The sequence below is a fragment of the Dreissena polymorpha genome, chromosome 7 (genome assembly GCF_020536995.1).
Source record: "Dreissena polymorpha isolate Duluth1 chromosome 7, UMN_Dpol_1.0, whole genome shotgun sequence".
Classification (NCBI taxonomy): Eukaryota; Metazoa; Mollusca; class Bivalvia; order Myida; family Dreissenidae; genus Dreissena; species Dreissena polymorpha.
In genome coordinates, this window is record NC_068361.1 from 107653912 (window position 1) to 107672403 (window position 18492).

Below are 18492 nucleotides of genomic sequence, written 5' to 3' on the forward strand. Positions count from 1 at the left end.
TTATGTATGAAATTTATTTCACAACATATACGCATTTATAATCCTAAATAATTAAGACCATCCCAAAGATTTAACGAAACTGAAATTAATGAACCAGTGATGTCGCTGCTAACAAAAGGACCGGTCATACTATGTCTTTTAAGACAGGTTCCTTATTAGTTTTTAAGAACAGATAAGTATGCATGAATGCATTAAGTTATCGTTTGATCAGGTAAACTTTCAATCAATATATGTTCGCACCTGTATTGTGGCTTTATTTCAACAGAACAAAGCGCGCTAAGAAGTAAGGTTGGGTCTTATTCATCAGATAGTTAATTATAAGTCTATAATAAGAACGATCGGTTGGGGGTAGTCAATGCTTCCAATCGATCATTGGAAATTTTAATAACTGTTGACAAAAATCATTACCTCTTTCCAAACCACAATTTCTATTCACTTATATAATTTGATTATTTTTTAATTGATTATTGTTCAATATAGTTTGAATAATTTGATCGCTGGTAAAATATTAATTAAAAAAAACACTGTAAAAGAATGGCTTTCAAATGCATGTCTTACTCGGCTGCTGATGGAACTACTAACTAAAATCAAGGTAGAAAAAAATATAATCATCACTGTAACAATAAAGCAGCTTTACTGGCGCTAAAATTAGTTTACTATTTCTTGGCAATTTCCAATGCAAATGAAACTAGAAATGGCGCGGCAGAGGCCGACGCGTATCCCCACGCCGCATGTTTGACCCAGGGGGCACCCCAGGGTTGGTAATGGGGCCATGCATAGTTGAGTATGACCGTATTGTCATAAGAGATGTTTAGTATCAATTTGAAGTAAATCGGTGTAGAAATGAAGAAGTTAATGTAAAATTACATAAAATAATGAGTGAAAATCTCTGACGAGGCCCCAACCCAACCCCCATAACTTTTGACCCAGGGGTCAGATCAAAATTGCAATAGTGCAGGGTCGCACATATGCTCATAGCTACCATGTGTGTAAGTTTCAATGTCCTAGTGCTAATAGTGTAGGAGGAGATAGTGGCCAGGACGGACGGACTGATGGACGGACGGACGGCGGAGATAAGCGTGGGGATAATAAAGCTGTTTGTATAAGGTATATATTTAAGAACAGTAACAGAACAGAACAATACTTTATTACTCCCAGGTAATACATAGATACAACATGGGGAACATATAATATACACAGTACAAAATACATTGTTTGTTTCCGGTTCAAGTGCGGGACATTTTGGTATAGGGGGAAGTCATATTGATATAAGCAGTTTGAATCACTTAACAGTTTTAACAGTTACATTGATTGTTTGTTAGTTTTAAATTAAGTTCGCAAAATGGGAGAGATAAAAATTAACATTGGTTTTCAAGAATAGCATTTGTGCTTTAACAATAATTTAGTAATAATAATAGTAATTAAATAATAATAATAATAATAATAATAATAATAATGATAATAATAGTAATAATAATAATAATAATAGTAATAATAATAATAATTATTATTATTATGATAAAAAAATAATAATAATGATATTGATAATAATACGCATAAGAATCATGCATGCACAGAATAACCCTATACATTATCATCATTTACATGAAACGATTTCATAATCAAGATATTCATATTCACAATCTCGTGTATTTTAAGCAGTGTCATAGTCATTGGTAATATACATCAACATAATGTTAGGAATAATTTAACAATAGATAATGTAAGTATACATACATAAATGCTATTCATTGTTCATCAGAGAAGAAACATCACACAATTATTAACGTGATAAATAACAGTGTTTTATTTACTGGTGTATGGTACGTCTACATAGATTATAATTTAAGTGTTTATAGAGTCGATGCGGATCATTCCGTATAATAGCCTCATTAGCGGACTATAGTAAATCACAGGTGACGTCACTGCACTACTGCAGTATTTAACATACGGGTCTTTGCGACCTAGTTTGAGACCGTGTACAATTAAAAGTTATGGATCACCTCGTGTGGTTATTATCGGTTTAGACAGACGCGTGTTTTTAACAGATGTCGGTGCAAAATTAATTGGATATCACCCGCGAATTGAGGTAAGCCATTTAATAGTTTGAGAGTAAGTAATATATCATGCTTTAAAGTTATACAGTAGGCGTTCGATAAACTTGCATCGTGAATAATTAAGGTTCATGTAAAGTCCCAAAATGACCCCACATAGAAGAAATTTTAAAATATAAAAATGATCAGTAATACCCAAAATAAGTTAATGAAATTTACATATGGTTGTAATAATCAAATTTTTATTCCATATATGTATACAATTAAAAAACAAACACTCACAAATGTTAGTAATAATGTAATTATTAGCAAAAATATTGCAATCTATGGCAAATTCTCAATTTCAATAAAAAAAAACACAAATGCACCAAATAAAAACACCAACAGTATATGCAAGTTATATGTAAGGTACTCCGAGCATTGAATTGCGTCAATACAGCCCCACAACGACACTATGCGTATTTCAAAATGAACATGTCAATGCCATGAGTCGCTATTTATAGATTTTGGAAAAATACTAACTTTCCACGCGCATAGCATGCGATCAATAAGAGTTATGATCTTATAAAATAAAATTAATGAAAAAATATCATTTTCATAATATCTCCATAACAATGACACTTACTTCAAACACACTATTTTCAAAGAATCTTGATACAATTGACTCTCCTCCCGATTTAATTTCATCGGTCGTCCATCTTGGTCAGAGATGTGTATTGATTCGTATATGCGAATTTGTTAAATATTGCTTATATTAAATATTTACTTTATGACATGACATGAAATTACCTCATAAACAAATTATACAAATTTTAGAACAAACGGATCGTGAATAATTTATAAATGATCGATTTTGAAACGAAATATTTTTCGAATATACTTCCGGCAAATAACGGCTAGCTGAACCAGACATCATGGCCAGACAATAACAAATGCATTTTTGAACGCTCTCAAGGTTTTTATAAAAAGGTAAGTGTTTACTTTTTTGTATATGTACGTTTGCAATACATTTGTATTATTCATTTTTCCGATCACACATATATTATGTCTAGATCTTTAATTGAAATAGTGGTCGGTCGACTTCCTTGAAACCGGATGTTTTAATGTCCACCAATAAATCGAAAAAATCGTGTATGGTGTTCGAGGAGTGACATGCACATGGTCGTCATATGTTTGAAAGTTGTCATAAAGTCGTCTTTTAAAGTACTTTTAATTTTAAATGAACATTTAAAGTGTTTCCTTTTGTTAGTATAGTTCATATTTTTGTAATTGTGTCATTTTGTGACTATACTTATTACTCTATTGTGAGTAAATATTTGATTTTGAAAATGAAGTGTCACTGGAAAGTAGGTAAGCGTTTTGGGCTGGCTACTGGAATACATTCTAAGAAGAGGAAAGTGCGGAATCAATCATTACATGTATGTCGCCAGATATCTCCTTTGAAATTGAAAGTATCAAAACAAAAAGCATGTTCAAAATCATTCAAAAGGAAATTGCCTACTGTATTACCATTCATAAACACTCTGTATCGATGTAAGAAATTTGATTCGTTGAAGGTTGTATTGCGTCGTATAAGAAACATCAATATTAATGGATATAGACTGATAAATCTAGGATGTCTAGAAACGCACATGAATGAGGTAATGAAACATGTTGTATTGTGTGAGGCAGCGAAACAAGTTGTTATTACAGACAATCCAGTCGTACGAATTACTTCTGAACTTAGGACACATGGTTTAGCGTCCATCCTGTCTGTTTGTTGCTGTGGATGCAATCAAAGTTTAAAATTTGAAACAAGCCCAAAACTAAAAACCATGGACACAATTACAGGTCATTATGATATAAATGTTCGAGCTGTGTGGGGATCCATCGTCACTGGTAATGGAGCTTCACATCTGAAGGAAGTGATGGCTACTATGGATGCCCCAAGTTTGTCCCAGCCTGCTTTCACGAGAATTGAATCTCAAATTGGTGCTTCGGTGAGAATGTATTTCTCAAGATGAATTACTAGCAGCAGGTATTATAATACATATATATATATATATATATATATATATATATAGACATATATATATATATATATATAATCATAGTATACAGACCATAAATTACTTTGCATGATAATATTGTTTTATCACAATTGCGCAACAATTTTTAACAAATTACATAAATAGCTTTAAATTTCTTTTCCTGGTCTCCTACTGCTGAGCCTGGTGGATATGGCTGAGATTTGAACAGACAACTCAACATAAATCATATGATCGCTAGTCTGACGTCGTTACCACTGGGCCATAAATGTCATAAATTATTCACCTATATATTTAATTTAATTTGCTATTAAAATTATAGAGGAATATGCAATTAAAAATTTACATTGTGAGTATCTTTAACCCTTACAATGCGGCAACAGATTTTGTAAGGCCTTTGCAAACAGTTTGGATCCAAATGAGACGCCATCATAACGTGGCGTCTCATCCGGATCCAAACTGTTTGCTATTGTGCTAGTATTATTTGAAAAAAGCGAAGAAAATGGTTATTTTCGAAATTCAGCATACAACATTTTATCAGAACAAAAATTTCAAAGCATGCAAATGGTAATGAGTTGAAATTATATATGTTAGACATAAAAAAAATAATAAAAATCATTATTTCATAACAGTCATTATATTAATATGATCCCATTTTTCCTCCATTCATTGGCAAGAGGCCCTAGCCTATGGATTTGGTGAAGAATTTGCTCATTTAGGGAAGAATTGTCTCTAAAATTATTGCTTCGGGAAATGAAAAAATTAGTGTAAGTTAGGATTATTGTGAAAACTGCATGATTTTCAATAAATGTTCAATTGAAAAGGGGCCTTTAATAGGCCCATGTTATAAAAGGCTGAAAAATACTGCATTCATATATATTACAGCATGTCAACATACATGCAAGTTACCACTTACACAGATCATAAGTAAATAGGTTATCCAAGTACAATATTTTTAAATAAATAATTTCAAATACAATTACATTTTATTTGTTATTTAAAAATCATATTGGCAAATACTGGGGGTTGTTGTTGTACATAACATTAAAACATGAATTTAATGTGGAACCAATAATTATTAATTACAGGTGCTGAAGAACGAAGGCTGGCCATAGAAGACAACTGTTTCCACCAAGGTGTTCCTGCGATTACAGTGGTAGCAGATGGAGGTTGGAGCAAGAGAACACACAAACACTCATATAATGCTTTAGGTAATACAATTATATTTTTCTATCTGCCATAATTTTATATGTTTATTTATTTATAAATGCATTTCATTGCGTTAATGGATAATTTATTCTCATTCCAGTTTAGTTTAAATTTTTATTTGACTCTATAATATTATTTTTTTAATGTCTTATTTTTTAAGTAATATAAATCATGTAGAAATGCAATCATGAATATCTTTCTGTGATTGAATATGTGTATGCCCCCTTTCGAAGAAAAGGGTGCATATAGTGATCGGACTGTCCGTCCGTCTGTCTGTCTTTCTTTCCGTCACACTTTGTGTTGAGGTTTTGAAAAATGCTCATACATTCTATTTCCCTTGAGATATAACCTTAATATTTTGTATGGATGTGCATATGGACATACACTCAAAACTTTGACACCTGTGACCTTGACCTTGAAATTAGGGTTCACGTTAAGGTTTCAAAATATGCGTTTAGGTTTCAAAAATGCTATAACTTCTATCAAAGCGTTTATAGGGGGCATATGTCATCCTATGGTGCCAGCTCTTGTTTATAAATATAATTTATTAGTATGCCTTACAATACATAACCCCAAGGACCACAATGGAAATAATTTGTTATTCCCTTAGAGGAGGGCATATAGTGATCAGACCGTCCGTCTGTCTGTCCGTATGTCATTCTGTCACACTTTGCGTTTAGGTTTCGTGTTTATGTTTCAAATAATGATCATAACTTCTATGTATCTTCACATAGGAACTTAATACTTGGCATTCATGTGTATCTCATGCAGCTGCACATTTTGAGTGGTGAAAGGTCATTTTCATCCTTCGAGGTAAAAGTTTTAAAAAATGTATCATAGTAGTGTAGTAATGGCATTGTGTTTCTGACAAACACCCATTGTGTTTTTGACAAACACATATATATTTTTTCCATCTTTATGTCAAGGTTTAACTGCATATAGTGATTGCACTGTCTGTCCGTTTGTTTGTCTGTGCAGACATTTGTCCGTCACACGTTTGTTTAGCTTTTGAAAAATACTAATAACTTCTATCAAAGCGTTTATATGGACATATGTCATCCTAGGATGACATCTCTTGTTTCCCTACAACTTTTTATGTACCAGGATAAATAGATTGGGGGCATATTGTTTTTGGCCTGTCTGTCTGTTTGTAATTAATTCCCAAAACTGTCAATTTGCTTAAATTTTGTTTATAACTTTTAAAATACTGAACATAGGAATGTTTTTTTGGGCATGCATGTGTATATCATGGAGCTACACATTTCTAAAGGTGGAAGGTCAAGTTGATCCTTCAAGGTAAAAGGAACAACAAATGCATTAGGGGGCATTGTGTTTGTCAAAAACACATCTGTTGTTGAACTTTATTTTCAATATTTATTTTTAGTTCATTGTTTGTGTAGAACTGTTTCATATAGCTGACCCGCTTAGTTCAGTGGGTAGAGCACAAGACATGTAATATCGAGGTTGTATTTTTGATCCCCAGGGCCAGCATCTACTATTTAAGAACAGGCATTCATATGAGACTATAATATTGATCAGGTGTTAATGAAATTAAATAATAATATATATTTTGTACATGTACTTGAATATTGTATGTTTTATTATACCCCCACAAACAACGTTTAGGGGGGTATATAGGATTGACATTGTCTGTATGTCGGTCTGTCTGTGTGTCGGTCTGTATTAAGAGTACACTATCTAAATCGATTTGTTTTCATCCGATCTTCACCAAACTTGCTCATATGTTGTATCTGCATGATGTCTTGGTAAACTTTAATTATATGTAATGCCAGGCCAAAAAATATGTCACTTAGTGCATTCTTTAACCCTTTGCATACTGGAATATTTGTCGTCTGCAAAAATGTCGTCTGCATAATTTATAAAATTAGCAATTTCTTATCTTTTTTTTCAAACAATATCATCAGAATAGCAAACAGTTTAGATCCTGATGAGACGCCACGTTCTGTGGCGTCTCATCTAGATCCAAACTTGTTTGAAAGGCATTAAAAATTCGGTTCCCTTAAGGTTAACATTCAGCATGGTGTCCGCTATGTAATTTAATTGTTGTTCATCTGTTCACAAAACTTGCTCATAACTTTTATGGAGATGATTTTAAGGACAAGTTAGAACATGGGCCATGACAGATAAAAAAGAAGGTCATGGTGTCACTTAGTGCGTATTGAACATTGAGCATGGTGTATGCTGTTTTTTGTGAAGACAATAAGAAAATATTTATGTGTCAATGCGTCATGTTGGTTACGTCAGTTACAAATAAGTTCTTTGTATAATAATTCTGGATAATCTGACAATGTATATTTAAATACATATATATATTTTTAGGTGGTGTTGCCATTATTATTGGACAAAGAACGGGGAGAATTTTGTACATTGGCATAAGAAACAAATACTGTTACGTATGCTCTCATGCGGAAAATACTCATCAAACAGTACCACATCACCAATGCTTCAAAAACTGGAACTCGAATTCTCAAGCCATGGAAGCTGACATCATCCTTGATGGATTCCGTTTGGCAGAGAAAATGCATGGGTTAAGGTATATGTGGTTAGTTGGTGATGGGGATTCATCAGTTTATGCCAAAATACATGAAGAAATTCCAGTTTGGGGAATTCATGTTCAAAAATTAGAATGTTCAAATCATGTTTGTAAGTGCCTTCGTTCCAATTTGGAAAAGCTAGTGGACGCTAATCCTCATTACAAAGGTAGGAACAACCTTACAAAAGCAGTTCGCATTCGCTTAGTAAGTGCTGTCCGATGTGCTATCCGGATACGATCCAAAGAAGAAAATGTACATAATGCAATAATCAAGTTAGAAAAAGACATTCGAAACTCCGTTCACCACATTTTTGGCAACCACAACAACTGTTCAGATTTCTGTAAAGCTAAATCAATTCCACCTATTAACCAAACAACATCCTACACTAATGATTCCACTGAAGTAGACGAACCATCTGATTTATGTATTCAAAATAATTTACTTTGGGAAGAAGGAACATCTTTAAAAAATCAGGAACTTTCACGATATTCAATCAACACTTTCATATTCCGATCTTAAATCAGATATGTTGAGTTACATTTCAGTATTGCTGGACAGAGTTGCTAATAAAAATAAAAGACTCATCAATAATACAACAACTAATTTGGCTGAGTGTTGGATGCACATGCGCACCAAATTTGACGGAGGCAAAGTCTACAACTTGTGTAATCGTGGGTCATGGCATACTAGGTGTTATGGTGGATGTTTACGAATGAATGTCGGACCACAGTGGTCTCCCACTGTTTGGAAACAGGTGACAGACTCCTCACCAGGATACCACTTCATCAAACTATATGAGGAAAGGTACAAGCAATTGACACTTTCTAATCAGTCTAAATCCAAGCCACAAGCTCAATCTAATAGGTGGAAAAGAAAAGTGTCTACTGCTAATGAGAGTACATCAAAGTCTGCCAAGTCATCATATGGAAATGAGGCTATTCAGTGTGAAGATGATGTTGATACATCTGTTTTGAATACCAAATGTGACCAGTACATGTCTCATCACATTAACATTTCAAATGATAAAATTAATGCTATTACAACTCTTACTGAAGATCAATCTAATTCTCAAGTTTGGCATCAAGAAAGAAGAAAAAGAATAACAGCATCAAATTTGGGACTAATTTTGAAAAGAAAAACATCAATATCTGTGAAAAACATTGTGGAACAACTTCTATACAAAACTTTTAAAGGGAATGAATTCACACTTTTTGGATTACAACAAGAAAGAAATACCATTCATGAATATATTTTTAAAAAAGCTGAACAAGGAATTAATGTTAATGTTAACAGATGTGGATTATTTATTCATCCTGAACATAAATTTTTAGGTGGAAGTCCGGATGGAATCGTTTTTATCAACAACAATAGGGAAGGACTTATTGAAGTTAAAAATGTTTTAAAAAATAAAAAAATGAACTTATTTCAAGCTGCCAATACAAACAGAAATTTCTTCTTAGGAATAGAAAAGGACAAATTAAAATTAAAATTGAACCACAATTACTATTATCAGTGTCAAGGTTTATTGCATATATGCAATTTACCGTGGATAGACTTTATAGTAAGGACCACAGACCCATACCAACTCCACGTGGAAACAATTTATAAAGACAATACCCTTTGGGAATCATGGATTCCAAAGCTTAAAGCATTTTATTGCAAGGTTTTATTGCCAGAGTTAGCTTGTCCGAGACACAGAAAAATTCCTGGAATAAGAGAGCCTGGAGTATGGGTAGGTTACAATATGTTATGATTTCTTAAATGGAAAGATCTTTCACAGCATATAACACCCTAAATAAGATTTTTTCAATTTAAATACTATATATTAAATCAAATTAATATGAATAATAGGTATATCTACCTTGAAATTATGGTACGTTTTTCCTCTCAATATATCCAGTTTTTTTTCAAATCTATATTGAATTGATTTGCACAAACACATTAAGTTTGATACATGTTAATATATACAAACAATTAAGATATTGAATAGTATTTTCATATAAAATTATATTCATACGTCAATAACTATATGTGTAAATATTTGCCTTTGTAGTTTATATTGTAGAAGTATTTGCTAAAAATTAAACATTAAAACGTGATTTCTTGTTTCAGTTTGAAGATACAACCAAGCCTTCTGTAAGTAAAAGGACGGTTACATGTCGTAAGAAAACTACTTCAAGGACCAAATCAACTTCCACACTGACGCAGAAGATTAGTACATTAACATCAGATAGGAATACTGCAAGGTAATAACATAGCAATAAATACAATTGATAAATCATTACAAAGATGTTCATTCCTTCAAGGGTAAATTTGTTGTAGTAATAAGTATTATATTAAATTTTATGATATTTTTTAAACAAAAGTCTATAAAGTTCACAAGAGGCTGTAGTTAAATATAGTATAAAGTATAAAATAGTTAAATTACATTGTGTGTTTGGTGACAACAAATCCAATATATACCTATTTATGTTTCAATATAATCATCAATGTATAAACCGGCACTAGTTCTTAATGTAACTGTCTTCACGCTAACTATAAGCCTGAAATGTTATTCGGGCTACTAGTAATTAATAATTTATATAGTCTGGCTATTGGATTTTTTAGCTGTTTCAAATAAAGCATAATAATTCGGGCTAGTGGTTTAAATAGATTACCGTGAAGACTGAATTGTAAGAACTGTTATTCCCCACCATAGGGGGAGGGATATTGTTATGACAATTGCCGTCCGTCCTTTCCCCCTTACTTCAATATTTTGTTCACACCCATATTTTGTACTTTTTAGCTCAGCTGTTTTTGGAGAAAAACTGAGGTATTGTCATAGTCAGCTCGTCCACTGTCCGCCGTAGGTGTCGTGCTCAAACATTGACATTGACTCTTAAAGATAAGTTTTTTGGTCACTATGTCAAAATTCAACGTTGCTGTGACCTCTAATATGAAAATCAAACATAGCATTTACACCTACAATTTTTAAATTTCATATGTACATTCACCATCCTCATTTTTAAAGGAGACACCCACTAGGTCAAAGGTCAAGGTCAATGTTACCTCTTTAAAAAATAAACAATGAATAAAAATACAAGCTTCCGCAGCCGAGTGTGGCACCCCTTATGCGGTGCTCTTGTTTTGGATAATTTCAGTGAAGCTTGGTACACTGTATTTATATATATATGGATAATAGTATGTTGCACGCCAAATGGCATTGTACACCATCTGTTAATAACATATTTATTACCATTTGTTTATTGACCATTTTTTTAAATATAAGATTACAGCATTTTGTCCATTAACACATGAGACACATCCATGAAAATTGCTATAGTTTGTGTCAATCCTCTGGGGTGCTTCACAGTAAACAACCATAATAATTTGGTTTAAGGTCAAAGTCACACATTCAGGTCAAAGGTCAACATTTTTAAAAATTATAATGTAGTATTTTGTTTAATATGCATCAAGGCACTATTAAATAACTGTGCACAATTGTTTGTCATTTAGGTGATTGTCAAATATAATATCCAGTTTGCTAGTGTTTATTTGGCGTGTAATATAAATCAACGAAATTGATTATTCATTTTATTTATTGTTCTTTGTTCATTTGTAGACGAGCAGCATCTTCAAAAACAAAGTTTGTTGGTAGACAAATTAAACATAAATGGAAGTTGTGCATTGATTCTGAAAATACCGAGTGGTATACTGGCTATGTTACATCCCTTTTGTCTGGAGTCGATGGCAATTCTAATGCAGTGTATGAAGTGTATGAAGTGCTATATGACAATGATGACGAACCTTACATGATTGACCATCTTGTAGAAGACTTCAAGGAAGGATCAGTACAGTTTTTGGATTTATAGGGTATAATCTCACATACATATATGTTTTTAAATACTGTGCATAACATTGCATGATATTTTTAAAACAATTAATGTTGCAATGTGATGAATAATATTCCCCATATATCAATTGCATATTGTGTAATAACCCTCCTTATTAGCTCACCTAAGCACAATGTGCTCATGGTTATTTTTATGTCCCCCACTATAGTAGTGGGGAACATATTGTTTTTGCCCTGTCTGTTGGTTGGTTGGTTGGTCAGTTATTTGGTTGGTCTGTTGGTTGGTTTGCGCCAACTTTAACATTTTGCAATAACTTTTCCTATATTGAAGATAGCAACTTCATATTTGGCATGTATGTGTATCTCATGAAGCTGCACATTTTGAGTGGTGAAAGGTCAAGGTCATCCTTCAAGGTCAGAGGTCAAATATATGTGGCCCAAATTGCTTATTTTATGAATACTTTTGCAATATTGAAGATGGCAACTTGATATTTGGCATGCATGTGTATCTCATGGAGCTGCACATTTTGAGTGGTGAAAGATCAAGTTCAAAGTCATCCTTCAAGGTCAAATATATGGGTCAAAATTGCTCATGTAATGTCACTTCTGCAATATTGAAGCTAGCAATTTAATATTTGAAATGCATGTGTATCTCAAGGAGCTGCACATTTTGAGTGGTGAAGGGTCAAGTTCATCGTTCAAGGTCAAACGTCATATAGGGGGACATTGTGTTTCACAAACACATCTTGTTGTATTCCGTTTTGTCCGTCGTGCGTCATACGTTATGCATCATGCTGCATCATCATTTAAATTGTTTACCCTATAGAGGCCACATTTATTGTTTATGTTTAATGAAATTTTGTCTGAAGATTATTATGTCTCATTTATATTTTGAATGAGTAAAGTAATTATTATGTGTGGTTGAAAAACATCAGTGACAAGGGGCGTGGCATTTTTCCTTATTTGACTATATATGGCTGTACTTAAACCTTGTAAACACTTTAGTGGTCACATTTATTGTACAATGTTAATGAAACTTGTACAGAAAAATCATACCAATAATATATTGGATTAGTTAGAAAATGATGATGGTTGAAAAACATGTATGCCAAGTAGGCGGGGCATTTTTCATTACATGGCTATATATGGCTATAGTAAAACATTGTTAACACAATTTATGCCACATTTATTGTCTGATGTTCATGTAAATTGATCAGAACATTTGTACCAGTGATGCATTGAATGAATTTTTAAATGTTTGTGTCTGTTTGAAAAGAATTGCCGCAAATAGGGCGGGGCACTTGTCCTTCTACACATATAGTGAACCCTTGTTAACACTATAAAGGCCACATTTATAGTGTGATTTGAATGAAATTTGTTCATAAAACTAGTGTAAATTATATGTTTGATGAGTTGGAAAATTGTTACTTTTGTTTAAAAAACATGGCTGCCAAGGAGTGTGACATTTTTCCTTATACGGCTATAGTAAAACATTTTAAACAGTATAGTATTATGAAATGTCACATGCAGACATAATATACATTTATTTACTATTTTTGTTATCATTAACATTAAAATATAGTAACTTTTCCAACAAGTGTAAAATAGTAAATATAGTTGAATGTCCCAATTGGTACACCATACTTAAAGTAGTTCCTAATTTTGTTTGTTACTTTTTGACATTTGTTGATGTTTTTCTTTTGCATATTTTAGGATTGTTGGTGTGTGTTGTGTGGAATTTTCATTTGTAGTACCTACAATTAAGTATATACAATCTTTTCACCAAAGGAATTTGTTAAATTTAACTCTGTTAGTTAATTTGATAGTTTCATGCATGCAATGTATAAGTCTTCAAAAGCAACATTTTGCATATTTATTTTTTTCATTTTCATTTACTGATATGTTCTACAAGTATTTACGAGCATATTAACATATAAATTGAATTAAATGACATAATATTTATTGAACTATTCCTATTTGAAGAATACACCTTTTGACACTTTACATGAACCTTAAAGCAAGTGAGTTCGGAGGCATTGGCGTTTTGTTGTTGTTGTTTTTCGAAGATATAAAACTCAATGCAATAGTCTAATGCCTGATAAATTTCTTCATTATAATTCTGCTAAATTTCGAAAGCTCTTTCATTTCTAATATTGATGACGGCGTCATGATTTCGTTAAATGTTGCATGCCTTTCTATTTGGTTTCCTAAATATCGATGCCGTTCGTTATCAAAATAAGGGCATGTCATTAAATAGTGTTTTTCAGTAGCTATTTCGTGTGTGTTACATAGGTTGCAAAGACGATCATGGAATGGGATGCCTTCATAGCGGCCAGTTTCTACACGGAGGAGGTGGTTGGCAGTGCGGAATCTAAAGATACTTTGGGACTCATCGGGATGAATTTTAATCAGGTAAGGCTCAAACTCATGGTTACTTTTAAAACTGCTGTAGATGCGCCCTTTGTTGCTTATTTGTAGTTCAGCGTTCCATGATTGCTTAAATTGATCAATTAGTGTTTGTTTTATTTGTATGTGGATGTTGTTTTGTGTAATTTGTGTTTGGTTTTGCCAGATGTCTGGTCTTCCAACAGATGTAAGGATTTCTTTAATTTTATTTAACCATTTGAAATTTAAATTTGGTTGTGACAACATATGTTGGTAAGTTAGTAAAGATATTTTGCTTTCTTTGCCTGTTATAAGTCTATTCCAAAAGGAGATCACTTTTGTTTTAATATTAATGCTTAAAAGGTAGCGTCCTAGTTCACCATATAAAAAGTTGATTGGTGTTGACCGACGGGCTTTTGTGATTTTTCTCATGAAATCTTTGTGAACCTGTTCTAATATTTCTAAATTTTCATATCCAAATATTTCTGAGCCATAGGTAAGAATGGGTAGAACAGTATGATCAAAGAGTTTAAAAGCTAAGTCGATAGGTAAATTTGCATTGTTAACACGAGTACAAAGAAGGTGCATGGCTTTTGAGGCTTGTTCTTTTACATGTTTGCGGGCGTTTAAGAAGGATCCATTACTAGAGAATGTGACGCCAAGATAGTGATAAGTTTTTGTTATTTCAATTGTGTTATTTCCACATTTAAAATTAAAGTTCCTTGTTTGTCTAGCGCCAAAGATAATAACTTTTGTTTTTGTAATATTAATATTTAGGTACCAGTTTTTGCAATAATTATGAAACGTGTTAAGGCTGTTTTGCAGGTCAGAGGCACTACTTGAGACAATGACGGTGTCATCTGCATACAATAGGACCAGAAGCTTAAGCCACAATATTGCAGTATCTGGGTTGATAAGTTCAACCCCAACAGATCCATTTATATGCAGGTATGAATGAAGGTCATTTAAGAAAAGCGAGAAAAGTACTGGTGATAAATTTTCTCCTTGTCTTACTCCTATTTCTGACAAAAAGTACTGGGAGCATTCTCCATTTAGGGAAACGCATGATTTTATGTTACTGTACATATTTAAAAGGACTCTGATGCCATTAATTTGCGTGCCTAGTACTTTATGCCAGAGGCCAGCTCTCCACACTTTATCGAACGCCTGCGAAAAATCAATGAAGGCGCAGAAAAGTTTTTTTTTTGCGTTTTTTAATTATCTCTATTAATGCATGAAGGATGAAAATATGGTCTGCGCAAGAGTAACCATTACGGAAGCCAGCTTGATTTTCCTCTAAAATGTTATTTAATTCAAGAAAAGTGTTTAGTCTTTGGTTCAAAATTGAGGTAAACAATTTGCCCATACAGCTGAGCAGTGTTATGGGCCTATAATTGCTCGGTTCAGTTGGGCTCCCTTTGTTTTTAAAAATTGGGATTATAGTGCCTTCAAGCCAGCATAGTGGGATGATACCTGTTTGTAGGACACAGTTGAACAATTTAGTGTAAAAAGGGAGCAAGATATCTTTTGTTGATTTGATGTATTCATTTAATATGTGATCGGAAGGACTAGGTGCTTTTGAATTTTTCAGTTTTAGTATACATTTGCAAATTTCATCCTGGCTTATTTCCATATTTAAAAAATCATTTGTGTTGGGTATATCTTCTATATCATTGTTGAAACGGTTATCGTCTATTGAATTTTTATTTATCTCTTTGAAGTGTTCGTGAAAAGATTCAAGTGGTGGAGAGCTGGTTTCTTTTGTTTTTGGTTTGAGACCCCTAATGAACTTCCAGTATTTTTTAGGGTTTTTGTCATTCATTGCACGTAATTTAGCACTGGTGCTTAGTTTTTCTTTATTAACATAAAATTTGATAGTCCTTTTATAATGATTGCTGGCATGTTTCAGACTTAATTTATTATTAACTATTTTTATTAATATTGTATTTGGCTTTTGCTTCATGATATTGATTTCTTGATTGGTGACATTTGGACCCAAACCATGGTTTATTGTTGGGATAATTGTTTCTATAATTTAGATTTTGGTTTATAAATGGTTTTTGAGGAGGCATTTTCAAAGATGTTTTGCAATTTATGTGTGATTATAGTCCAATGTTTGTTGTGATTGAGGGTATGTATTTAGGCTCAGATATAACTCCTCTAGTTGGGGTTTGTTAATGTTAATTATAAATTGGTCTTTTTGGTCTTGTTTCCAGGTAGGGCAGCTAGAATTGTTAGTGTTTACTGGTTTTTTGCTTTGGGGTTGTACGGTAGAGATGTCCCATGATAGCACATTGTGACCATCTGAGAATAAAGGGTCAGTTTCTATAATTTCGAAGTCTGTTATATAATTGAAGCTCTCTGCAGTTGCCAACACATAATCAATGACTGATTTGTCCCTGAAAGTAAACGCGCCAATTGTTTCATCCTTAAATACTCTGCCATTTATGATGAACATATTATTGTTTTTACACATATCAAGCAGTAAGAAACCATGAGTGTTTGTACGTTTGTCCAAAGAGTTTCTATTTAGGGGGACAGAAAGGTTTTCAAGTAAAGTATGTTTGTACAGGTCATTATTTTCGAGGTCAACATCTATTCCGAAAAGTTTATTAGTGTGGGGATCAGGAATAATGAAATCTTTAAGTGTCCCTACTCTACTGTTCGCATCTCCAGCTAGGAATACATATTTATTATTATTACAATATGAGGACAGTTCATCTTCAAGTACATTCAATTCATCGGGAGAGTAAAAACGCGAATTTTCAGGAGGTATATAAATCGATCCTAGTATAAGGTCTTGGTCAAATCCAGTAATTGTATTATCAATTTTTAGCCATAGAACATAATCTGTGGAATTTGGTAAGACATTTACATGTGAAGAAATACTTTCTCTTACATAAACGCCAATGCCTCCGGATTTTCTTTTATATTCTTTAGAACGGTGCTTATGAAAGAAGATAAAATTTTGAATGTCCAGAATGTCGGTTTCATCAGCATGAGTTTCAGAGACACAAAATAAATCATAATTGTTAACAAAGTTTTGAAATAATTCAGGTATAAACAGTCTTTTTCCCAGTCCACTAACGTTTAAGCAACCTAATTTTATGTTACTGTTTTTCAGGATAGAGGCACAGTGTCTTCCCCCGGGGTCCTAGTGAGCTCCGCCCCGGTTTGGTGTGTTCCTGGATCCAGATGTGTCCCATGGGCGCTGTATCGGTGGTTGAGGCTGCGATGAGCCAAGCTGTTGAGCCGTTTCCGGCTGGCGGTTTGGGGAATCCCTGCGAGGTGCATGTTGGGCCGTTTCCGACTGACGGTTTGGGGGATCCCTGCGGGGTGCCTGTTTGGCCGTTTCCGACTGGCAGTTTGGGTGGTCCCTGCTAGGTGCGTGTGGGCGAGGATTCCTCCTCCGGGAAGGCGATTGCGATTGTTGCTTTCGTGGAGTCCTGCGCTCAACCACAGGGGAAGCATCGCGCTGGCTACGCTCCTGCGACACAGTCTTGTTGGAGTCGTTGGACTGGGCACGAGGAGCCTGTGACATGGCTGTCTGTGTGTGGGATCTGTTTACATTTCTAGCTGGAGCATACTGTGTGTTTGTGGAAAAATTGTTGTGCTTTGTAACACGGCTGCCTTGCATGATCGTATCCCAGTTCGGAAAGGCATCAGCGACAACGCGACCATCTTGAATGAGTTTGGCTGGATATATTAAGCTGGCCTTGCTTTTTGGATATTCTTGGCGGAGGCGCTTGAACTGTGGCCACAATTGCTTGCGAGCATCAACAATCTCGCGTGGATATTCTCTATTTATGTGAAAAAGTGTTCCGCGGAGCTTGTTGGCATTCGAGAGGATGTGCTCAGTATCACGGAAATCCAGACAGTATATAATGATGGGTCGTGTGGAGCCGTGCCGGAATTTCCCCAGTCTGTGTATTCGGGGGATAGGAGGACAGGGGTCGATCTCAAGTTTCTCTCTCAAGAAAGTTGATATTTTATGGAGACAATTTTCATCCCTGTCCTCTGGGATACCACTGATTAGAAGGTTATTTCGGCGACACCTAGCTTCGAGATCTATTGACTTGTACTCTAATAGCTTAATTTGCCGATCATGGTTAGACATTGTTGTTTCCATAGTGTTTACTTTGTTTTGCAAGTTCAGACAACTGTCAACTTTATGAGATATGCCTTTCATTTCATGGAACAGCATAGACAGCTTAGCATCAAGTGAGAGACTCTCGTAGTCCGACAATGTTTGAGACCGTTCGTACTCACTGTTACTGCTGCCCGTGTTTACCCGAGGCCGCTTTTTCTCTCTTGTAGCCGTTGACCAAGGTCCGCCATTTTGACTGAAAGTCTCATTGTCCAACACATTAAAATCGTTTCTGGTGAGAAATTGTGATCGAGCGTCCGAGTTTTGATGTTCCATGTTTGTG

The 18492-nt window shown here is 34.0% G+C and overlaps 1 protein-coding gene across 1 annotated transcript; it reads left to right on the forward strand.

The window, feature by feature from the left end:
* The first annotated feature begins 2182 nt into the window (after nt 1–2182).
* Nucleotides 2183–18170, forward strand: LOC127838947 (uncharacterized). Its single transcript, XM_052367082.1, has 9 exons — nt 2183–3023; nt 5170–5292; nt 7631–9158; nt 9225–9577; nt 9958–10091; nt 11447–11697; nt 13970–14089; nt 14888–15010; nt 17187–18170. The coding sequence occupies exons 3-6, from the start codon at nt 8372–8374 to the stop codon at nt 11694–11696; spliced, it is 1524 nt and encodes a 507-aa protein (XP_052223042.1). The 5' UTR covers nt 2183–3023; nt 5170–5292; nt 7631–8371; the 3' UTR covers nt 11697; nt 13970–14089; nt 14888–15010; nt 17187–18170.
* The last annotated feature ends 322 nt before the right edge of the window (nt 18171–18492 follow it).

Coding starts and splice junctions, on each gene's coding strand:
- LOC127838947 (XM_052367082.1), top strand. CDS start 8,372: ATGTTGAGTTACATTTCAGTATTGCTGGACAGAGTTGCTAATAAAAAT. Junction 9,159..9,224: donor ATGTGGATTATTTATTCATC/CTGAACATAAAT, acceptor ATAGGGAAGGAC/TTATTGAAGTTAAAAATGTT. Junction 10,092..11,446: donor TCAGATAGGAATACTGCAAG/GTAATAACATAG, acceptor GTTCATTTGTAG/ACGAGCAGCATCTTCAAAAA.